The 24,332-nt window shown below is 36.6% G+C and overlaps 1 protein-coding gene and 1 long non-coding RNA gene across 5 annotated transcripts in view; one reads left to right on the top strand and one right to left on the bottom strand.

Moving 5' to 3' along the window:
• Window positions 1-24,088, top strand: part of AK9 (adenylate kinase 9) — a 79,323-nt gene extending 55,235 nt beyond the window's left edge. The window contains exons 24-38 of the mRNA XM_009676947.2: window positions 203-321; window positions 2,069-2,288; window positions 4,621-4,683; window positions 5,497-5,688; window positions 7,984-8,202; window positions 11,052-11,265; window positions 12,014-12,215; window positions 13,405-13,551; window positions 15,221-15,441; window positions 17,645-17,841; window positions 18,366-18,535; window positions 19,654-19,752; window positions 19,834-19,936; window positions 20,533-20,647; window positions 23,695-24,088. Of these exons, the coding sequence (XP_009675242.2) occupies window positions 203-321; window positions 2,069-2,288; window positions 4,621-4,683; window positions 5,497-5,688; window positions 7,984-8,202; window positions 11,052-11,265; window positions 12,014-12,215; window positions 13,405-13,551; window positions 15,221-15,441; window positions 17,645-17,841; window positions 18,366-18,535; window positions 19,654-19,752; window positions 19,834-19,936; window positions 20,533-20,647; window positions 23,695-23,897 (2,484 nt within the window). The 3' untranslated portion in view covers window positions 23,898-24,088. The remainder of the gene's footprint in view (window positions 1-202; window positions 322-2,068; window positions 2,289-4,620; window positions 4,684-5,496; window positions 5,689-7,983; window positions 8,203-11,051; window positions 11,266-12,013; window positions 12,216-13,404; window positions 13,552-15,220; window positions 15,442-17,644; window positions 17,842-18,365; window positions 18,536-19,653; window positions 19,753-19,833; window positions 19,937-20,532; window positions 20,648-23,694) is intronic.
• On the bottom strand, window positions 1,846-24,267 carry LOC104145437 (uncharacterized). Of its 4 annotated transcripts, none has more exons than XR_694333.2 (6): window positions 24,095-24,267; window positions 15,823-16,811; window positions 15,309-15,422; window positions 10,339-10,723; window positions 4,525-4,633; window positions 1,846-3,660 (listed from the first exon to the last, which is right to left on the bottom strand). It is a non-coding gene; the product is annotated as an uncharacterized lncRNA (long non-coding RNA). The 4 variants fall into 4 exon arrangements; XR_011140167.1 differs by having other exon boundaries at window positions 15,909-16,811; XR_694334.2 differs by lacking the exon at window positions 10,339-10,723.
• Window positions 24,268-24,332: the final 65 nt, after the last annotated feature.

The raw sequence follows: 24,332 nt of genomic DNA, 5'->3' as shown, positions 1-24,332 counted from the left end.
AGCAGGTATTTTATATATAGAATAGTACAGTAAAGTGTAGCAAATGAGTTTACTTTGTTTCTGTGGGATTAAACCGAATGAAGACAGTAACCAGTACCTGGACAGCTTCATTTGATCTTATTTAGTCAAAAAGCAATAGATATATCATGCAAATCTTTCTTTCTTTCAGTTTTTCATTTGTGTGAATTTTCTTTTTATCAAGGAAATAGAATTAACTGAGGAGGAAGAAGCAATTAAAGCAAATTTAACAGAAAATGAGGTATTGCCTCCAGAAGTACTTGACAATATTGTTCTTGACTGGTGGAGGAAAGAGCCATTTCGGTAACTTTAAGTAGATTCTCTCTTTCTTTAATTAATCTTAAGAAATGTATAATCCATTATGTCTACAGTTATAAATAACTATTGCAGACATTATTTCAGACGCTCTTGTACTTATGAAACATGACCTACATCTCAAGTTTTTGGTATGCGGTTTTGATTGAAATTCTGATAGTAAAATAACATTTTACATGCTCTACACAGTGCTGGACAAAAGTACTTAGTGCACTTGAACTGGATTAAATCCTTTGAATAGCTGGTCATGAATAGCCATGTAGTTCTGGTAGGCCGATGGGATAGCTATGTAAATACACGTTTTATGTTTTCTTGTGGTTAATAAACATAGAGAGCTGGAATCCAGCTGTAACTATGTGGTTTCCACATATTATAAATGTTATGTGAAAATCAAAGACAAAATATCAATGGCCTCCAAAAAGACACAGAATCAGTTATCTTTTGCGTATTCATCACAATCTCTACTCCAGTTAGTAACCACAACTGACAGCCTTTCAGATCACAAAGTACATCTGTTGTGCCATGATAAATATGGAATATTTTTGCATAAATAAATCAGCTACATTACTTCTACAGGGTAGACTGGCTTTTTAGGACATGCTCTCAGCAGGCGAAATCCCTTTTTCCATGTCCTAGCTATTCCTTTCACTTCCATACAGATCGTAGATGCTGGAAGCTTGACCGTTAGGTTGCAAGCCCTAGCAGTATGAGAAATGTGTTAAAAATAACAAATGAGCTCCTCAAAAAAACTTTTGTCTTATCAGCCCACAGATAGGAAGATAACGTTCTCTTAGCTGTGTAAAAATAGGAAGGTGAGGTTTAGGAGAAATGAATGCACCAGGACAAAAAGATACCCAATATTACATATAATGTTATGACATTAAATTATTATATAAATCAGTTTCCTCAAGGACTGTATGGTAAAGGAGAAATACATCATGATGTATTTCATGATATATGTCCTCCCTCCAGCTTTTTCCCTTAGCATCCAGGACCAGCTGTTCTTCAATCCACTCCCACTCCTTAGATTTCCTTTGGTTTTCTACAGTTTTAAAATGTCTTGTGTTAAGGTCTATTAATTCTAATAATCCTAATTAATTCTAATTTCTATTAATAAATAGAAATGTTAACTTCTCATTAACACAACATTCAGTTTTATGGGTCTACTCATCTAATGTGAGAGTGAAAGAGTTCCAACAAGCCATAGAGCTTTCCAGACATGTTTGACCTGTTTTTAATATTTGCAGGAAAGGAGAGGTATGTGATGCTGAGTGGCAAAGTTCTCATCCTGTATTGGAGAAGAAATTGTCAGGAATTTCTCAAATATAAATTGTCAGGCAACAAACTTTCTGTGATGGACCTTACCAAAATAATATTTGGGGTGCCTTTACATGGTTTGAGAGCAGTGGCTACAAAGTATATTTTTTAGGGTCACACAAACAATATTGAAGATACATTTCATTTTGGTTTAAGAAGTTATTTTTAAATAATTAACCTCAGCACATTAAAACCTCAGAAGAGAGAAATATATTTATTAGTACAACAATTTAAATACACAGTGAAATGTCACTTTTGCATTCTGAAGAGCAATAACACATGAAAGTATTTTTATTTACTATTAAAATATACTTTTAACAAGGGAGTTTAAAATCATTTTTGAAAATTCACTCCATTTTCACTGTTGCACTTTAAACTACATTGCGTAATGATAAATATCTTCTTTTGCGATCATCAGATCCACAGGATTTATATTGGATGGTTTCCCTCGTACTGTAGAGGAAGTCCAGTATTTGTCAGAGCGAGGACTCTGTCCTGATGTTGCAGTTTATATTCAAGTAGAAGAAAGTGACATTTTTAACCGTCTTTTTCCTCCACGTCTGAAAAAATGGAGAGAACGACAATACAAAAAAATGGAAAATAAAAAGAAACTGAAAGACCTGAAAGCAAAAATAAGGGTAGGTTTTCAGCCCTGTCTACTTATTTGTAATTTCAGAAACGCAGGTCCTAATACAGATTCTAAAACTTCCAGTGCAGTAAGGAGCACACAGAGAAGCAGATAATGGGAGCCAGGAGCCACAGCCTGACACTTTCTCAGCTTTCTCAGATTTACCATGGGAACTGAAGAGACTTTAGCGCTCCTCTCCTGCTCTGCTTCTTCCACGTTAGCACCGCTCAGTGCAGTTAATTTGTACAGAAGTTTTAGATACCTAGCAGCCCAAGCAAAGCAACTGTGTTGTTAGACAACAGGCAGTCTTCTGGAAAGTCCCGGACAAAAGGCAACTAGATGGAGAGACTGAATACAGCCATAAAAAATCAAACACACTGCTCTAGCGCAGTACTGCTATTTCACCCTGGATTCCCTGAGCGTGTGCTATTGAGTTGATCTGTATCTCCCATAGGCTTACTTCACAGGCACAGTTTAGTGTATGTGCCTGTATTTCCAACTATGTTCCCAACCTGCACAGAAATGTGAGAGTGCTAAGCCACACTCTCAGTGTTGTTGCAGCTGCACAGTCTCCCACCTGAAATAATTTGAAAATGCTATGCAGATATTTACAGTTGCACATATGCAATGTATTCAAGGTTCCTAACTTCCTAAAGAAGTGAGATATAGTACTTCACGTATACTATCAGAAAAGGCCTGAAGATAAGTTACTAGAGAGCAGCTGATGCACAGTAAGTTAATGCAACGGAGTTTGGGACAAGGCCCATATGATATCAATAGGTTATATGAACTGCTTGTGCCAGAGATTGTGTCTCTGAAAATGCATATAATACATGAGAGTTCAGGTATTTCTTTGATTCTGTATTTCCTGATGCAAGTTGGAAACCTCAGTGGAAAAGGTGCATTCTAGTGATGAACTTGTACTGCTGTACTAAGCTCACCCTGTAAGCTGTTACTCTGATAACTCAAGTGGCAAATACCTGTGCTATGAATCCTGAGGTATAGACATCAATATGGCTCCTCATGACAAAGGAAAAAAACAGACTGTTATTTAAAACAAACACACAAAACAGCTGTACGAATCGATCAAGGCATAAAGACCACCACTTACAAGTAAGAAAAGGCCAGAATTAGGATTTCCTGAGTAATGGTAATTTAATCTTTTTACTTATGAGTATTGCGATATAGTTTTTAATTACACATTGAATATTTTTCCATGGCATCCTTTCGGTCCGTCAGTGCACAAGTCAGATGGTGCTGAGAGAATGCAACGCTGCTGGGTGGTGCCATTATCTCATTTGTTACTGAAGTTGCAGGGCATATAGAGAATCTGGGAAATGCAGGCAGGGCAGTTGAATGCTGCTCTAGAGCTTCCTTGGCCACTGAAAGAAGCCACCAATAGGACACACAGCAATGAGTACGTCGCCAATGCGGTATCATTCAGCAATGTTTAAATAGTCACACGATTAAAGAAAATTAGCCTGTGCAGAGCTTCTTGCTGCTCTGCCCAGAGCGGTCTGGTATTCAGGACATTTTGTTTAGCGTTAATATGTGTTTCTAACATTGTGCCATTGCCTGCAGTGTTGACGTATTCAGCTTCTCTGATCTCAGTTCAGATGACCAGCACCACAGTGCGCAAGAACAGCAATTACAGATTGAATCCTCACTAGCCCCCAATGGCCTTGAATGGAATGGAATGCCTCCAGGTGTTAGAATTTAGCCATTGTGTATTTGACATATATTTACTGAGTAGGTATGGATGAATATATTTTAAGTACTTAAAACTTGGTCAAAATTGAGCAATTTTAAAAAGGCTTAGGAAACAGTGCACATTTAATACTAGGCTCATTGATCCCTTTGTCAAGCGGCAGAAACCAACTATAGGAAACTCTGTAGCTTAGTAACAGAAAGATTATAATAATATTTTCACTGCGATCAGAATCAGTCCCTTTTTCACCCTAATCTCATTCTCAGAAGTTGCCAAGTTAGTTTTGCAGAAATTTACAAGCATATTCACCCAGAGGCATATCTGCTCTGCCGAATTTCCAGCTGCATACCTAGTATTTTTCTGACATTAGAAGCAATGGGAAACAGAGTTATAAAGCAGAAAAGGATGTCATTTCCAGGACAAGTTACTAATTCTACCCATCGTAAGTACAGAAGAATAAATCTAAAAATTGTAAAACATTTTATATCATACTGCTGACTAAATCATATTATTCATCCTAATAAAGGGTAAAACTCACCTAATAAGTAAAGGTGAGTTCCACTTCAGAATTCTCAGAGGAGAGCTTTTATTAGCAAATACTATTATTTTCTCAGGCTTTTTTTTTCACTAACAGGATGTGAAGATTGCTAGAAGAAGGACAGAACTTTTAGCAGAGCAAAAAAAAAAGAAGCAGGAGGTAAGAAAACAGGTTAATTAAAAATATTTACAATGGAAATGTTTGTATTTATATCTTTTAGAAATTTCTAGAGTTTTTAGTCACAGAGTTTTAAGGGCAATTTAGAACAGTAAAAATATAATAGATCATCAGAAAGTTCTACTTTTCAAAATAATTTGATGATATGTTTTAATTGTTTTAGAAACTGATGACTCATCAACACTAAAAACAATTTTAAAATAATTCTTCCTGTGAGCCCCAGTTCAGCAAAATACTTATGAATGTGTTTAGCATATCTAATTTATAAGCATAAGAGTAGCCCCAGTCATCGCAGAGTACTGTCATTTGACAGTACTCTGTCAAAACCATTATTAACTCGAATAGGACGGTACCAGGATTTCTGCCCAAACTCAATTACAAAGCATATTTATATTTGCACTGATGGACTACTTGACTGCTCCTGAAACGTTGTGAAGTATGCTTTCAGCCAGCCAGCTTGTTTATAACAAAGTCCTGCCAAACTACAATACCAAATATGTAAAAAATACCCCTCTCAACAAAAATGCAATGCAGCGTTGCCGTTTTTTAAGTGCTGTTGGAATCGGCACAGTGCTTCACTGCGTGCATTTTGAAATATCTGTGTTTTCTTCTGAAATATTATTCTGGAAGTTACTAGATTTTTGCTTTAGATAAGCTACCCAAAAAAGGGAGTTTCTGTTGAACTGTGATTTCCCTAAATAAAAGAAAGGCAGAAATACTATACGTTCCTTCAAAACATCTTTATCATAGACATGAAACAAGTCAATATTTTACATTTATGTTTTAACAAATAAGGAATATGATAAAACCAGTGAAGATGAGGATGAAAATGAGGATATTGAAGCTAAACTTGAAGAAGAATTTTTAGAAGAAGAAGAAGCAGAAGAAGAAGAAACTGAAGAACAGGAGACTGATGCTCTTGAACGTATACGACATGAAATTGCAGAAAAGTTTGATTCAGAAAGAGATAATTTACAAGGTGTACAGGTACTTTATTTTATTACTTGTATCATGATAGGAGGCAAGAAGAGTTTTTGGTTTATTTTAGTGCTCAGATTTGAAGGTTACAGTGTTTGAGTGATACTATTGCTGAACTCATGATGATCTGAATATGTCAGCAAGATGACGGTATTGAGCAGGTATATATTTTACAGAGTATATAACTTATAAGACCAAGTAATATTGTTAGAAAAAAAAAAAAAAACAAAAATTTGGGTAGACTCACTCAGTCTTGGGGGGGTCTTTATTTCCTTTTTAATAGGCCAGTTGGTGCTGGCAACCAAACTAAAGGACTGTACATATATGAACAAAATTCCATATGTCCTTTTTAAGTCACTACCCTTATTAGACAACCCTACATTTTTTATGTAGTTGTTATTAACATAATCTTATTGTGATCAGTGGGTATTTTATGTGTTTAAATAGTGAAAGAAACAAGGATATGATATATTTCAAATGTAAATGTGGACTCAGTCAGATTTCAGGTTTTGCATAGAAAATTGAAACAGCCTAGAGTACAAAAATCAGATCAGAAAATAAAATCCATTTACTACAGAGCAAATATTTAAGTACAGCTATACTCTCAGATCTGTGTTTCTGAACTCAATGATATCTACAGTGAGATAATCTCATCTAACTCCAGATATGTGCAGTGTAAATGCCTATGTCTATGTAAGTAGATTGGTGCCATTCATTTACCCTACTCCAGGCATCTTACTTTAGGAGGAAATGAACGTGATTTAGAACCTCTCTCCAGTGACCAGAGAGAAAGTTTACAAAAATAGCCAAGATGTAGATATAAGATTTGGAAAATGAATCTACCTTTATCAGCACCATAAGTGTAATTGATCCAAGGTTCATTTTATTTTACTAGTTAATGGATTAAATGTCAGGAGAATCAAGAATAAACTCCTAATTTTCTTTGCACTTCAAGCAAGTATAAGCTGTGTGGAAAAGATTAATGTTATGCGTCCAGAGATTCACCCTTTCCATTAATTTTGGAGGAAGGTGACTTGAAAGTACGTTCAACTTTGAAAAGTGACTGTAAAAATGTTGTATCTTTACTGAACATTTTTATGAACAATACACAAGATTATGTATCGTAATGATAATCAAAACATATTTTTATGGGTTCAGAATGAAGCCTGTGGCTAATTTCACTTTCCGAGTATAACCTGGATTTGAAAGCTGGAATTAGAAAGAATTTAGGATAAGGCCACTGAAAGACAATAAACAAACCCTGTAACAGCCTTGACATAGGGAAAATTCTAACCCTTTCCATAAGCAATATAATGTCTTCAGTTAAAGCTAATGAAATACTAGAGTTCTTGGAAGATTTTCCATTTTCCATTCTGACATTTGGGAGTTTGTAGTGTGTCACAGTAGTACACTGATGAGAAATTTGATCAGAAAAGGAACGAGCATTTAAGAGAGCAATGTTTGTTTCTTTCAAGAAGTACATAATCCTCAGTGACAACAGAGGTATCTAGTGTTTTAGAAACTGTTATTATATTGAGTCCTACTTATGAGTGGTACTGGAAAGCTCCGAGACTGTGGAGCTACATAGATGTTATATGTAAGTTGAGGAATTACACACTAACAGTATCGTATAGCAGAATTTCATATTGATACTACATGTTACTAGTACCCCCAGTTATAGCTTACTCAATATTTTTCCATTATTTTTTGATTCCAAGAACATTTAAGCTTCTATAAATAACTTTAAATTCTGATTCATTATTCAGGACTTGTTTATTTTCATCTGTTCCTTTAATTGTGGGTCCTCTTTGGCATTATGGAACCTTGGTCTCTCATGAAAGAATAAATTATGACATTAAAACATTGTAGCACTTGTAAAAGTTTAAGGTACCTAGAAAAAACTCTGTAGAAAATAGCATATTTTTACAGTTTAGCTGAATCATCTGAGGAATAATAAATTAGCAGACAGCAGCAATGGTTTTAGACAGTAGCTAAACAAACCATTGTAAATTGTGGGGGTGGGGAAAGAATGATATTTGATTACTTCTTATAAAAGATACCTCTTAAACTTTACTTTTATCATAGTAGATTCCTCAAAGTCAAATATAGTCTTGACTGTAACCTAAATGTAAAAGTGCAGGAAGGCCAATTCATCTCATGTTAAATCAAATTCCACTGATTTACAATGACTGACAGCGCACTCAAGAAATCCTTGATAGTGCACAGAAAATATTATTGCCACTCATCATTACAAATCTGATCATGTTTATGACTTCAATATTTCATTGTGTTTTCATTACCTAGGAAGAACTTGAAAAACTGTTAATACCTCAAATCGAGATTGATGGAGGACGGAAGCCTCGCATCGTATGCTACCAAATATATAAAAAGCTGAATCCTTTAATCGAAAATCGCGGAAGCATTTTTGAGCAGTGTTACCCAATAAGTTTGCCACTTGCACATAAGATGATGGTTTTCTCATATAAATATCTAAGTTCTTTCCGTCAGTGGGATCCAGTCAAGGTAATTTTTTTTTTTAATAGCGAAAGAATATTTTCAGAAGTAATACTTTTAAATAATATATTTCACATAAAACAAGAAAATATTATGAAACAGTTTAAAGGAATTCCAGCAAAAGTTAATGACAACTACATTATTCAATCCAAACTATATCACTGAATATATAAAAAATAGAGCAAGCATTGATAGTAAGACCCATTAGTTTTTTCAGTATTACAGCTAAACAGAGGCCGAGTGGCATTTAGTAAAATTTGTTACAGCATTAGCAACACAATTAAAGGTGGCACTGAGCCAGAAAAAAAATGCCTAATTCTTACAACAGTACACATAGGGCAATAACACAGAAGTTCTTAAAGCCTTTCAGAAACACTGAAAACAAGCTGAAAGGATTTGGGTTTTAAATTTGTGAATTGGATGAACTTGAGGAGAGGTAGAGCAGGTGGCTGACAAGCCTGTCAGTGGCAAAAAAGTAAATTGACAAATGTTAAGTGTATGTAATCCATCCGCAATAATTGTTTGTTGTTAACGTTTACACATTTTGAAGCGCAATAAATCTAATTCTAAAGTATTTTACTAGAGATCTGGAAAGTTCAGGTCAGAAAGTACTCATGTCTAGTCCGGAAAGTAGGCTCATGCCATTTGTTTCTGTTTGTAATAATAGAAATAAAAGCAGGTTGGACTGTGAATGAATCAAAAAAATATATATATATATAAAAGAAAGCCCAGTGAACAGGAAACAGAAAACAAGAATGTTCCTGAAGGAAGCATACTTCAGCTTTCATTCTGCTCTGCTAAATGCTGCTAAATAATCAAGTCATTTTTAATCCTGTTTGTATAACGATCATGTTGGTCTTTGTCTTCACCTGTTCTAGACCATGTTTCTCTTTCTTGAACCTTGGCAATCAGAACTGTACAGAGATCAGATCTTATTAGGGCTTTATATAATCAAAATGCTGCTTAAAACATTTTAGGATCACAGTTGCCTTTTCCACGGTTGCATCAAATTGACATCTAATAATCTAATAATCGATTAGTACAAGAAGATATTTCTTCTTTTCTGTCATTTCCATTTCAGCTTACAACTGAACTCCAGCTTATAAATGAAATTCTTATTAGCCCGTACATGCTAAACCTTGCACTTTTTCTTATTAAATTTCACTACATTTTTTTAATTCCATTTCTCCAGTTCAATATACTGTATAGTGTCTCTTACCAAATAAAAAAATAATTCAGTCAGACGAAAGAAAGAAGTCCAAAAAAGCCACTAGATGAAATCAGGTTGGTGTGCTGACAGTGGGAATTATAAATGATGATAATAATGAAAGGGAAATAGGGTCATTTTGAGTGTATTTTGGGATATAATAGAAATAATGAAATTGATTAAGGACTAGAGGGTCTTTGTAGAAGAGCAGGTAGAGCACATACCAATTACTTTTAGATTAAATTTAGGAAAAAATATAAGTAGTTATGGAAGAGATTAGATAAACAAAGAATAACAATGATGAGCTGAGGGAGAAATGTGAGCACCAAATATAGAGTAGAGCAGACTCTTGATATCTTATAAATTGAGGGCAAGCAGTCTGAAATGACCTGATGCAGAAATAGGAATTTAAGGATTAGAGAAGGGCCTGGCAAGGTAATACAGTACAGTAGAACATTCCCTTATCTACTGTAACAACCCGACCATCTTATCTGCATGCTTGCTGACTCCTTTAAAGAACACTAATAGACTTGTGAGGTGTGATTTCCCTCTGCAGAAGTTCAGCTGGCTTTTTGCCATTATTTCATATGTGTACGTGTACCTACTAGTTTTATTCTTTATCATATTTCCAAACAATTTGCTCAGTATAGGAGACAAATTTGCTGGACTGTGGTAAACAGGATCCATCCTGGAGGCCTTTCTAAAAATTGGTCACTCTCTCCACCTTTCTCTTTTGTGGCAGGAAGGTCAATGTAAGCACTAGGCTAGACATCAGTTAGTAATTCAGCAGTTTCGGTTCTGAACCCCGTTAGAAATGTAAGGTGAACACCATCTGGTCTCGGCAATTTTTTTCTACAGATCTCACCAATTTGTACTAAAATATCTTCTACTGACCCTTTAAGGCAGTTCCTTCAAGAACAGCTGCAATAGGGACATACCTAAGTTCTTCCTTAGCGAAGAGTGGTGCAAGGAATTCATGTAGCATTTCTGCAATGACCATTTCTGCCTTTAGTGCTCTTCTTACATCTCAGTTATCCCTCGGCACTATAGACTTTCTAGCAGGCTTCCTGATGTGTTTGAAAAGGCTTCCTGATGTATTTCTATTTTAACAAAGCTTTTTTGGCTTGTCTTATTGTGGTTTTTGCATTTCACCACAATGTAAGTATTGATGTTCTTTTCTGTTTTCTTCATTTGGGCATGACTTCTGCTGAGTACAATATTCCCAGGATATCTTCTACTGTTCGCCAGACAATATAAGTGTTTCTTAATTCACGGAGGAATAAAATAATTTTCTTTATCCTCAGTAGAAATGGTGTTAATTCTCTAAAAGTTAAAAAAAAAAAATCCATCACTCTGATTGTGGTCTCTTCATGGACAGAAAGTGTTATGGTACCACCTACTGGAAACAGTGAATATTCTTTCTCTTTTTAATGTTTACCTTATTATTTTGTACAAGAATTACATACATACGGAAGTTCCTCAGACTCATATAGGACATTATGTCTGAGGGGTGGTATTTCAGAACCTTGTGATGCCTTGCTTCCAGTAGCTGGTAGTCGTCTACCTGCCCATGCAGCCTCTTCTGCAGGATGGAAGAAGAGGAGGCTATGTCAAGCCTAATTAACTGTTTCCTATTTTGTATATGCTACAGCTAAGTGAAGGAGATATAATCAAACTACCCCAGAGCCATGAAAACCCAGTCTATCCTGTAATCCATCGACAATATATTTATTTCTTTTCAAGTAAAGAAAATAAAGAAACATTTATGAAAAATCCCATCAAATATATTCGTCAGCCAAAACCTAAACCAGCTGTGCCAATTAAGATTGCAATTGTAGGACCTCCAAAATCTGGGAAGACTACAGGTAGGAGCCAATATTATCTGTAAGACAGAAGATGGCACCGAATCTGAGCTTGTATTATTTATAACTCTTGCTTATTTCTGATTATTTTCTAATTGTTTCTTGTTTCCTTTAACCAATATGATGTAACATAAAATGAGGAAACATTCCTAGGATCAAGGACCAGAACCCAAAACACTACATTCTCCAGCCTGTTTCCTAATTTCTAGATTATGAAACAGGATTTTCCCTCTCTCTTCCCCCTCCTTTTCTCTGTCTCCCTTCATGACTCTCTCAAGCCACAGGTCTCTGCCTTCAGCCAGAGGAGAAGATTCAGCTTACATCAGAGCTTAATGGTTAGGACAGGGTGTTAGAAATGGAAGAGATGGGTTTAAGTCATTTCATATTAAGGAGGAAAGTATAACCATATTTCCTACTTCCTGGATAAGTGATCTAACAGCTAAGCTGTTCTGTGGGCAGTGGTAGCATATTTTCTAACATATTTTCAAATAAAATTGATAATGGCTGCTGTGCTTTGTGCTGAATTGAATGCTATTAGTGCATTAGGCATGCACTGCACAAAGCTAGAGGACCGGGCCCTTTAGCCCCTTAAGCAGGTTTAGGTACCCGCTTAGCAAGATTCTGCACTGGAAACAAGCCAGGGTATGAGATGAACGCTTAGTTTCCAAGGCTGAGGACTTAGTTTAACAGACTGCTAGGTTGCGATTTTGCTTATGTGAAAGTTGAGTGTTGAAGTCTAAATGTTTTGCAGTTGCCAAGAAATTTGCAAGTGTATATGGATTACTGCGCCTCACTATGGGAGATGCCATACGGCTCGTGTTAAACGAGCAGCCGGAAAGTGAGTTGGCACTTATGTTAAAGTGGCATCTTCATAAAGGACTGACTGTACCTGACGAACTGGCTGTCCAGGCTCTCGATGTGACTCTGATGAATCAGATGTGTACTACCACTGGGTAAGAGTCTTGTCTGGGTTTTGAGGTTTTTTTTCAGCGTACACAGCCCTTTCATAGGCAGTGATTCTCATGTTATCACTGTGAAACAAACTGTTTCAGTAAAACACATCAATGGTTTATTCATTAAGAAAATAATTTGTCTGTCCAAAACGAAGTGTAAAATAGGCTCTGCACATTACTCTGGAAAAGCAGCCTGAAACATAATTTTCTGCGATGTTCAAGTAAATATGTTCCAGTAAATTCAAGTAATATGTTTTATGAAAATTACCCTTTTTCAGCCAGAAGCCACTATTTTATTATCCATTGAGAAGTGCCATTTTATCTCTCTTATAGCCATTCTTGTACCAGCTCAGACTGATCTGATTCTCTCCAGTAATGCACACTGGTAGTTCAGTACTCCAGCTTTTTTCTGATTTTGTTAACAGTTGAAGCTATTAAGGAGGAGCAGAAAACTGATTCTTTCCACTTCATTTCTTAGGGGATATATAGATTTCTTAGGCTCTATCCCCAACACGTGTCAAACTGGGCTAACTCGAAGAAGCATTTTGTTTCATTATCAATTTAATGACCTTCAACTCCTCTCCTTAAAAAGGAGAATTTTTACAGAAAAAGGCAATTCCAGACCAATCTCTGAAAATTATTTGAGCTTGAGATTAGAATTCTTTCAACTTTTCTTTCATGTTAATTATTGGAATATTGTTTCAGAATATTTTGCCCTAGTATTGCACAATATGTGAAACAAGGTTCTTTTTCAATGTGTTTTGGAAAATGGTTCAAGCACTGTAAATTATTTTATTTTTCACTTTGAAAACTACTTCTCCTAATCCATATGAAAATTTCCCAGAGTTAAAACTAAACTACTGCATAACTGATGCGTGAGAACTGAAAACTCCACCATTTTGGTAAGTCAGAGCTGTCCACTTTCTGTTCCTATAACTTTTACCCATTGTGTATTTCCTTTGCTCTTTACCATTTCTTATTCCATCTACTTACAATTTTTTAATTTTAATTGATTGTAAATTCTTTGGGGGAAGACTGTGTCTAATAAATCAGGGCAGCACTGAACTTAATGGCATGGGAGTAGACTTTTGTGTCTATTGAGAATGTATGGTGAATATTTGGAGCCTTGATAACTGACTAGGAACCAACCCTTTAGAAAACCTGTCTTTCTGTTTCTGTTTGTGTGCAGAGTTGTTATTGATGGATATCCTCTAACAAGAAAACAAGTAAACCTTTTGGAATCATTTAGGATAATTCCAGTGAAAATCTTTGAATTGGAAATGGATGCAAAGGAAGTGTTCAGAAGAGCACTGTCGGATAAGGAAAGCACGAACAGGTAGTGATGCTCCCTGAGAGCCATATTTTTACCAACACAATATTGTAATCTCTCTCTCTACGTAGCGCTATACCTCAGTGCTGTACCCTGAGAGGCTGTTATCTAAGTTGGTGGATCTAGGAAGGCTTTCATGCTCTTGGATGCAGGTGGATATCCCATGGGCCTCCCAACTCCGCATACTGTGGAAAAGGCATGGGTGCTAGTGCCTCTACAATTTAATGCTTTGATTTCCATAGACCAGAAACTGAGACATACTGGCCAGAGGAAGCTGCAGCACGCTGTGGCCAGATTCCCAGCATGGCGGACTGAGGACACAGAAGTGCAATGGTGTGCACCCAATGCTAAGTTTAATAGCAGTTTTTGTGAAACTGCGTATCAGAAATGTTACCAGTTCACTCTGCTGCTGAGGCTTACTATTCATCAACCCAGTTATTGTAATCATAGAAGAAATTGATACTTTACCTGACAAACCTTTTTTTCTTTAAGTCTTAACTGTAGTCCTTTTTAAAAGATAGGAGCAATGTATATTTTAATAACATGTATACAGTTCATGAATTACTCATCTAAACCTTTCAGTTCAGATAGCTTTCTTCTTTGTTTCTCCAAGGACGTTGATATTTTGTTTCAAAAGCTGTTGGTTGTTTTTGAGATACAGCAGTAAGTAGTTTATAAAGGGACAGAGAATTAAAAAGAACAGAGTATTCACCTTAAAATTAAATTGTTTGAGAACCTGGTTCTCATTAAAGGAAGTGTTTCTAAGAAGTTCCAGATAGCTTAGAGCATTATTGCATGTCTCTTTCATTTTGTCTCTTTCACTTTATCAAGTAATCAGTACAATGCTTTATTGCTTAGTGAAAGCCTAAAGACTATTTGCATTGCACAAAATTAAAGTAATGCTGTCTTTTTAAATGTATTTACTTAAAAAACATTTTAAATATCAAACATTACATTTTATGGGCTTAAAAACAAATCAATTAAAATGGGCAATATTAGCAATTTCTAAAAGGGACAACTTACAGAGAAATGAATCCTATTAAAACAGAAGTTTCTCTTTCTTTAGCATCATTTTAAATCAAGAACCAGGACAGTCAGTGCTTCTCTGTTCTAGTAAAAATACCTCTTCTGGTCTTGCATAATGTTTTTAGAGGTTGAATGAATTATTTTCATTTATGTATATGTAAATATGACAGCTAGATACTTTTCAAAATACATCCAAGGACTGTAGCTACTTCTTGATTTCAAACAACAATATAATTCAAAATTAAGCCTGTTTTTCAATAAACAGTGACTTTCACTTTAAATAAGCTTTTGTCTAGGGTAGCATTTAATGGTATACTGATAGAGTGAGTCAGTAAGTATGTGCTGATACATTTCAAATTCTTTCCAAAATTATTGAGTTGTGTTTGCAAGATAAATAGCAAAAGTTATGTTCTTTGGTTCTGAACATCCACTTGGCTGTTCTGAATTGCCTGGTCAGAGGTAAGTTACATATTTTCATATGTAATGGGCAATATTCTTAACAAGAACGTTGAATTTCTCAAACACACTCTACAATTTCAAATAACCTGAATTTTGTAAAAATACATTCTAAAATGTATATGTGACATTCAAGCCAACGATCTAACCTTCAGACTTGTATTAAATCATCGCTACTTTTTGTTGTCTTCAGGCTTCCCTACCCTGTACACGACAGCTCACAGATTCTAGCTATTCGAAATTCCTGCTATAGACAACACATTGATGCAATTAGGACTTACTATGAGAAAGAGCATCAGAACTGGTGTGTGATTGATGCCTTTCACAGCAAGTGGTGGATCTGGAACAAAGTACTCCAGGAAGTTCAAGCGGTTGCTAAAGAAATCCAGATATACCTGGAAAGAATAAGAGAAGGTAAAAGAAAAACAAAGTTGCTCAAAATAATGTTCATTTCTTTAAGAAGTTGTACTGTAATGAGTGTATTTAAATTCAATTTTAACTTCCTCTGGATTAAGCTAATTCTTGAGCTCATGCATACCAACCGCAGCTGGAATTAAGGTTCATAGCACATTTCACTTATTAGACGTAACAAAAAACCCATAAGAAAATAACACTGAAAAGACAAAACGCCCAACACCTGCCTCATTCAAGGCTGATGTATCTAGCACCTGGTCTACGTGACAAAATGCGTTATGAGTTAAAATGAGTTAACCAATACAATGTTAACCAATACACAGTTGAAAGCTTAGTATAGACAAAAACATAATGTTATTTGTGAAATCTGGAGTTAAAAACCTGACAGTCCTTGTTTTCGCTGTGCCCTTGGTATATCTTCTGCGTATTTCCACCCATAGATTAGATTTGTTCATTACAGCTTCTACCTTTCGCCTTGGCATTCTATAGCTGTCCAAACGCAAGGCCTTCTTCTAATATAAAATCTTGTATCATTCATTCCAGCTATAACAGCAGACAAATGGATGTGAGCATCTCCAAATCTTCTGAATCTAAAATTTTCTTTAAAGTTCAGTGTCTTCACACTTATCAGGTAGCTTTACGGGTTGATAAGTTTAGATGTCAAACTTAGTGTAAGACTAGCTAGGAAAACAGTAACTACTGGAAAAAATAGTTTAACTTGATTATGCTTGTGTAAAGCACTGGATTGCATTTTAAGTACTTGGTGGGCTATACAAAAGAGGACTTTCTTTCTAACAACTCCTTTGTTGCATCTGCCTTCTGAGAGTATGTGAAGAGTGCCCAGGTGGATTGCAGGTTCCTTAATTAGCAGAGGCTCTTCATGGAAAAGTAGCAACTAGGCAGTAGTCCTTTGTCTTTAGTAGGTCATCGGAAACAATAATGGGTAAGACTTTGAGGTCTTAGGTGACCTTATCCTTTGCAGTGGTACAGAGATGGAGTGCTGCATTTTTCCCAGACCTCTCAATGCCAGAGCCAATATCATGCAGCACTGCAGACGCTTTGATCTCATCTGGAGAGACCTTGAAGAGCTCTCTTGAAGAGAGCAAAGAGCAAACCAACTACAGAACAACCCAAGACTGTTGTCCAAAGAACAAGGTAACAGAAAAGAACTGAAATAAGTTAGAGGTCTTGTACTCCATAGGAGATTCCTCAACTTTAGGTGATTACAGAAGATCAGATAGGGTATACCAAAGCACAAAGGTTTGCATGGGAGCATGGGAGGTTGGACTAGATGATCTCCAGAGGTCCCTTCCAACCTAAACCATTCTGTGATTCTGTGATACGGGAAGAACCATGATTTCAAGATGCACCTAAGGGAAGGAGAATATTCATTAGAAATTCAGAATTAAGGTTAAATATGCAATTTAAGTTAATTTCTGCACTGAAGGACCAAAAACTCTTTAGTCTAAAATGGCGTAGCTCCCACCTGAATTTGTGTGTGTCAGCACAGAAAGGATTAAACGTGCGCCTCAAATATGCCTGGGCAGCTTAACTAGACTTCCACTGAAGGGCAGACTTCTTTATCTTAAAATCACCTTTTGATTTTACCTTTTACAGCTCTGTGCCTGCACTCTCCTTATAAATTTCAGTCATACAAAAATATTTTTAACTTTTTCAAATCAAGCTTGAAAAGCAGCCTTTTAAAATATTTTTATCTGACATTTTATGCAAGATCTTGAATTTATTACATCCAGATAGACCACGGCATTTGCAAGACAAGGATGAATAAAGGATATGCTTTTATAACACCTTTTACTCATTTTCACCAATGTAAAGAATTAAAATAATAGCTGAAATGTTCCTTTGCAGCACAAAGAAAAATGAAGCAATAAATCACTAATAAACCTATCCCAGAGAAAACAGACTAATAAGTTAAGCATGTAGAGTATCCCACATCATTAATACTTATTATATTCCTTAAGTAAATGCTAGAGAAATGTCACTAAAATTAATCAGTAAAATAGGTTGAAACTTTATTTTAATATCAGTTCATAAAAATTTGCTAATATTTGAATTCTTATTATTTCATATCATTTTCACGATATAATAATCTTCTAAACTGTAACATTCCTACATAGAAATGCTTTATGCTTTCTGTATATTTCCTTAAGAAAAGTTTATCATTAATTACTACTATTAACAGGGAAAGCAGCCAGCATTGCTGATTTATGCATCACCCCTGAAGAGCTGCGGTATCGACTGGGGGAGTTTGGACAGTACTGTCCTGTCAGCCTTGCAGAAAGAGGTGAATTGGTCGACTGCTCTGTAACCTCATCACTGCAGTTTGCTGCGGAATTTCGAGGACACTATTACAAAATGGCTTCACAGGAAGAATTGGATGTAAGTGTCCAAAAGCACGTGGGGAAGGAGTTATGGGGAGAAGGAACATTATTGCTCTGAGTCTTTGATTCTGTACAGAAACAACACCACAGCATTTGAATTAGACTAGTGTTATCGGTATTCTAGCTACTCCTCTGTATACTCCTGCTATCAAACGTCCAGTCAGACAGAATTCAGCAGAGAGTCCTTTCAAACCAAAGATCCCCTTACAAATTGTCATAGATCAAACATTCATTTTCAAAGCAACCATTTCCTCCCTCTTCCATTTGTCTTTGGTGGGGCGGATGGGGTAGAAAGTGACTAGTAATGGCCATGGATACTGGATGGACGCTGGGTGGGTAGTGATGTGGTGAGTGGACTGGAAAAGAAATGACCTACTTGGCGTGGCAGCAGCATTAGCACACTAAGAGAAATTTTGTAGAAGAAACAGAGGAGTTCTAAATTGCATGAACCAGTCCTTCGGAGTTTGGCTAACAGTCTTATAGTGCTTCTCTCGTTATTAAAATGTTTAATTTCTTCTACAGAAATTCTTGAATGAACCAGCAGTATATGTACCACCACTGGCACCTCATCCTCTTCCACCTCCAGAAATGCTACCAAAGAAACTGACAGTGGCAGAAGTGAAGGCCTTATTCCCTAGAAGTGCTGAAATGCAGGGGTACTGTCCCGTCACTTACCTAGATGGAAAACGGAGGTACACCACTGCAGTCTTCATAACTTAATGTTACAAACTATATGTCCTAGAACCCCAGAATACAAACAGCATGCTTGACCTAGCCTTATCCAAACTTCTCCTCCATTTCTCCATTAGTTTTATTGCAGTAGTGGGTGTTAAAAACATTGTTGCTTTCACTGTAGAAGATGCCTCATTAGTCTTTTTTCTGAGGCTGAAAAATATCACCTATCAACTCCCTTTTTGTCATGGTCTAGAGTATTTCTAATAACTAGACTGAGGCACAACCTGAAGCATCCTGAAGGTTATCAGTTCCTATACATCTGTATAGGAAGCAGACTGTAATTGAAAGAAGCAGATGTGTTGAGTTTCTCTCAAAAATCCTGCAATAGAGCTGAGAGACAGACCTAAGTAGTAGGAGTTTATGTTGGCCAGATGATCACCTCTTGCAGAGGGAAAGACATGTAAGCCATAAGTTCCTTAAATCTGGGATTCTTTCTTCTTTTGTGTCTTGGGTAATGGTAATTTACTTAAATCAGCACTCATTCAAATGCATTGGATCCCCTTCCGCAAAGCTGACTAAAGGGGACAAAGCTTAGCTTTCAAGAGAACACTAAGCCGATCACAAGGACCTGTGTTGGCTTACTGTCTTTTGTGATATAGTCTGCTTGGATATAGTTTGAGTTTTCTCTATGATAAGCCTTCAAAGTTCAAACAAATCTCACAACACTTAAGGAGAGGCAAAACTAGCTACCACATTTTTTTAAGAGATCCATCAAGCTCCACTGTAAAGCCTCACTGATTTTTTCAGTGTGCAGGAATTTCTTATTGAGATACAACCATAGCAGTCATTTCTATGCTGTCCCTTCTTAGTCTCCTAAATAAGCATGGTTGGCATTTTAGCCAGAGGAGTTCTAAAGAGGCACTATAAAAGTTCACTTATAAGCAGATTTTGAGGCAGGGTCTCACTCACATTTTGAGCCTTGTAACTGTTTGTCATGTGGTAGAAGCACAGATGATCTAATTGCTCCCTTTTTTGTAATTTCTAAACTTGCTAGATTACCAGAAGGCTCCCAGTATCTCATGAATATACACAGCACAAATGATGCCTAACGTTTCTTGTTGCTCCATCTCTTCAGATACGAAGCTTTGGTGCCTGGCAACACTGAGAATGCTGTAAAATATCAAGATAAGGTATATATTTTTGAAAGTGAAGAAAAACTTCAGAAGTTCATGAGGTGAATATACTATTCACATTTTAATCTTTAATCATTTCATAGTTTATACATCTTGAAAGTCCTTACTTTTTATCTGGTTAGGTTACCAGAGAAGTACTGGAATTTGAAGCTTCCACGCAAACTCCCTCCAGTAAAGGAGCCAATACTACTTACTGCACTTCCCCTAGCTGGATACCTTGAACAGGTCAGTTTTTGCCTCTCTAGATCAAATCAAATTTTAAAAAACATGATTTTACAATGTATAACATACTACATCCAGTTTTGGGGGGGCAGTTCTTTTTTAATGTAATATAAGTATTATTTTTACTAATTGCATTATATTTAATTGAAAATTGTGTTCAGGTAGGTACTTGCAATTAAGAGAGGAAATTTTAAAAAGCTTTACAATGATAGATGCTCAAAACTTAAATAGAAAAAAATAAGTAAGATCATCAGAGGGGAATAATAAACTGCAACATTATATGATGAATTTTATGACTCTTTAGTTTATCGTATCTAATATGATTACATTTTGCTTTGATTTTTAACACAGGTTAGACACAAACCTATGAGGAATGGTTTAAGGATAGTTATTAACACTTTTAGACAGGGATAGGAAATAAAAAATGATTCAAGGTCTCTTCCCTCCCTATTTTCTATCATTTCTGTGATCTTCTACAGTTCACTGGCTTAGATAGCATACTATATGGTTGGATTTGCATGACAGCAGGATCAGGCTTTTAATATATTTTTGTTCTAGATCACTGTAATGGTCTTTAAAAAACTGTTTTATTTCTTTAGGGAGTAGCAACTTCTCTAATTAAAGCTCTGAATGAAGTAGGCTGCTTAAAGCCAAAGTTTCCATTCCTGAGCGTAAAAAAAACTGCTCTGCTGTTTATCGCCTGTCATTTAAAAGGTAGAGTATAAAAATAACATCCTATAAACATAATGACTCAAATAAATGCAATAAATCATCTGATATAACATTGATGACTGATTTCTGTAGTTTTCTGATGTCCAGTTTGGAAAAATACTGCTATATACTGATTTAAGTACACATTGCCAAGCCTCTTGGAAATGTGTAAGGACCAAGGAAGAAAAAAGGCTAACAGGATAGCTAGATATTTTGTGATTTCTCATAAAAACATGAGATTTTAATAGTATTTTATCACCAGTCTCCCCCCTGGAAGCTTCCCTCCTTGGAAACGTTTCTAACATGCACGATAGTAGCTTGAAACAAAAAGCAAAACTGTTTAAAACTAGGTGGCACCAAAGTTTAAACTAGTCTTGGACAACCTGAATTATCTTAAAATTTGACTGAAATCACTATAATAAAGACTGCTGAAATGTTTAATAAATCTGAAGAATGGCCTAGGTGCCTGTATGCTTTTCTTTTCCCACTATATCAGTTCATCAGATAAAATTTACTAACAAACCTTGCCTTGCAGGTAATCTCAGCACAGCTTTCTATTCATACGTATCTTCCACAAGAGGTCTAATTGTTTTGGAAAACAGCTTTACACACAGAATACTTGTCCCTTTGAAGATTATTTCTTTCGCAAGAGCTCAGTATTGATGCATTAAATTACGCAGTTTAAAAGAACAGATGCCCATGCAGATTTAGGTAGATTTTTCAGTTTCAGCACAGTGAAATGAGAAGATACTTATCAGTCTGTTTATTTGTGAAATGATCTGGGAAGATTTCAATTTTAATGAGATTTGGAGTATCAGTATGCTGATTATTTTTAACTCTATATCTTTTCAATTTAAGCTACAGTCTCATCACCTTACTTTTCCGTAACATAGATAAACAGTCCACACATAAAATTGGGTGGCTTGGATTGAGCCCACAAAATAAAGGAAAATGCCTCATGTTGCTGCCAGAGGTTAGGCTTTCTCCTTCAATGAGGAAAGTTGTTCAAACTTTGTCTCCTGTGTTTCTATCAGCTCTTGGTTTGTTTTTTGTTTTGAGGGGTTTTTTTTCAGTCCAAGATAACAGTTGCAGCTAAAAATCTTATCAGCTTAATAGGGATTTCAGGATTTCAGCAGCCCAGTTTCAGCAGCCTAGTGGCTTTGGTCTAGATATTGATCAGTGCTGCTAGAGATGTCTAGAGCAAGACTGTGCCACTTCTTCAGCCTTACCAATTTTGCCTTTTACAAGCCAGCTTGTTCAGCAGGTGAACTTTATGTTACCTTTTGTTATTTTAAGGTTTTGCTTATCCTTCTAGATAATGCCACGTTTTATCATCTTTCTAAAGTTCTTTGCATTCTGTGTTTTCCCATACAGCTTCCAGAGCTCTGCAGAATTTTCTTGGACTATCACAGATTTCCGCTAGTATAGCTTTGTTAACGATCACCACTGAATAATGTAGGCACACTATAAGCCCCTATACCTGCAAAACTACGTTTTTTCCCACCAAAGCTTGTTTCATTCACAAAGAGTAATATCATTCTACTGTTAGCATCACTTTGCTAACATATCTGTATGTCCACTCTAGGAATGCTTTGCTCATATATAGTATCGTCAAATCATTATTAGTGCTGGATAAAGACCTGGGTAAGTTTGTGCAAGTACATTAAACTCCTCTCCTCATGCAGTAACAAATGATTGGACCATAAGTATCCAAGAATGCAAGTCATTTTTTTCTAATCCTGGAGAGAATTGCTTGTAACCTTAAGAGAGAGTTCCAGTACGCTCTGAAAATGTCCCTTGCAAATACAGTGTTGATTATTACTGTGTGCCTCTTCAGAGTAGTCATGCAGTTCATGACCAGAAAATTGATCAAAGAGCTTCACATTGGGGTCCCTTGGAATTTTTTTAAATTCTATTTTTATCTGAAGTAAGATTTTGACATCCTCAACGTGTGTCACCCCTTCATTTCACATTTAGATAGTGGAGAAGGAGCAGTGGTTGTGGTTCCTCCTGAAACGTTTTAACAATAGTACTTGATTTTCAGTATCCAAGAAGAGTAGGCCATCATTCACAAATGCAGACATTTACTCCTGGAAAAGAGTAGGAAGCCGTACCTCATTATAGTGATTCAGTGCCCTTCAAACTTGACTCCTCTAACAGCTCTGCTTATAGTTCTGCTTGAAAAAACACCGAAGAATTGTAGAATGCTTACATTTTCAACTTAATGGGCTGATGTATCTCACAGTATAATTCTCCATGCTGTCCAGTTTTTGTTATAATTTGTGATGTAAAGTACCATCTACAGAAAAGCAGCTGCCTAGGATTTCGCTGCCTTACATCACCATTTCCCCTTTGCCTCAGTGTAACAGTTAAAATAATACAGATTAATGGATAGGCACTCACCACTGATGTACCCCAGAATATGGCTTAGAGCAGGGAGGTAAGGAAGAACAGAAACAGCACAACTTTCATTGTAACGTTCCTGGCGTTGGAATTTATGTTCTCTTCTGAACTATCAGGGATATATAGTCAGCTTTTGGATTTCTGTGGGCAGTGTATTTGGGTCATAGAGTAAGCGTGTCAAGGATGCAGAAATTCCTAAGACGGCGCTGTGCAGCGCCTGTTTGAGTCCGGGCCAACGTATCAGCTTACACATCATGGTACAGAAATATGGTCCCACTGCTTTCAGCGAGCTCAGGTCTAGGGAAAGTTCAGCTGTCAGAGGGAACTGGAGCTGGCTCTGCACAGCCGCTTTTCCCCCTTCCATTGCATTTTCATTGCGGAGGACAGAGAAAAGCAGCACAGAGAAAGCTGCGTAGCTCTGCGCAGAGCGAGCTGGAGCACAGCACGAGCGGTACTGAACTTCTGAAATAGCAGACAATTTCTGTCGTGGCTTTGGAATCAATGGACATGGGCCATCTGTGCCACGAGTTTTATCTGTACAAAGAGTAAAAATATCAGGTGTGGATGTGATCTATGTTTTAAAATTTCTGTATTGTAATTCCACAGAATTAACATGCAACATTAATATATTGCTCGATTTCTTGCAGCTTATAACCCTAGAAGCTCAGAATATGTACGGAAAAAGTACAAGAGGAAACTGGAGCAGTTCAAGGATCACTGTGAACTCATCCCCTATCTGGGAAGGAAAATGACAAGCAAATACAAAGAACCTCAGAGCAGACCTATTGACTTCGATCACAAATTACAGATATTTCTTTCCCTTAAAGATGCAAGCCCAAGTTTTGGTTAGTTTGGATTGCCTGTGTATTTTTATTTAAACATTGATTTTTATTAATTCAAGGAAAATAACTCTCCACCATCATCAACCATCCTGTATCAAGCATTCATGAGAGGCTACCCATAAAGCTATAACGTTACTGATGCAAAATGTTGCGCTTTTTATGACTAGTTTGTTATAAAGAGAGATCTTTTAAAATTACAACTTACTGTCCTAAATTACACGGCGGTTAACGCGTAGTACCATAATCCAGGCACGCTGGAAATACGTGGCTTGGGGAAAATACCTGAAGAAACCGCGTGCACAAGCGTGAAAACCCCCCAAAATACAGCACCGCCCGAAACCCGCCGCGGCGCTACCGGGGCCCCTCTCCCCGCGCGGGGGCGGGGCCTGGCAGCGCGGGGGCGGGGCGGGGCTTGCGCGGCTCCCCGCGACCGGCTTCGGGTC

The sequence above is a fragment of the Struthio camelus genome, chromosome 3, assembly GCF_040807025.1.
Source record: "Struthio camelus isolate bStrCam1 chromosome 3, bStrCam1.hap1, whole genome shotgun sequence".
Lineage (NCBI taxonomy): Eukaryota > Metazoa > Chordata > Aves > Struthioniformes > Struthionidae > Struthio > Struthio camelus.
The sequence above is the reverse complement of the archived record's forward strand: the minus strand, read 5'-3'. Positions and strand labels throughout refer to the sequence as shown.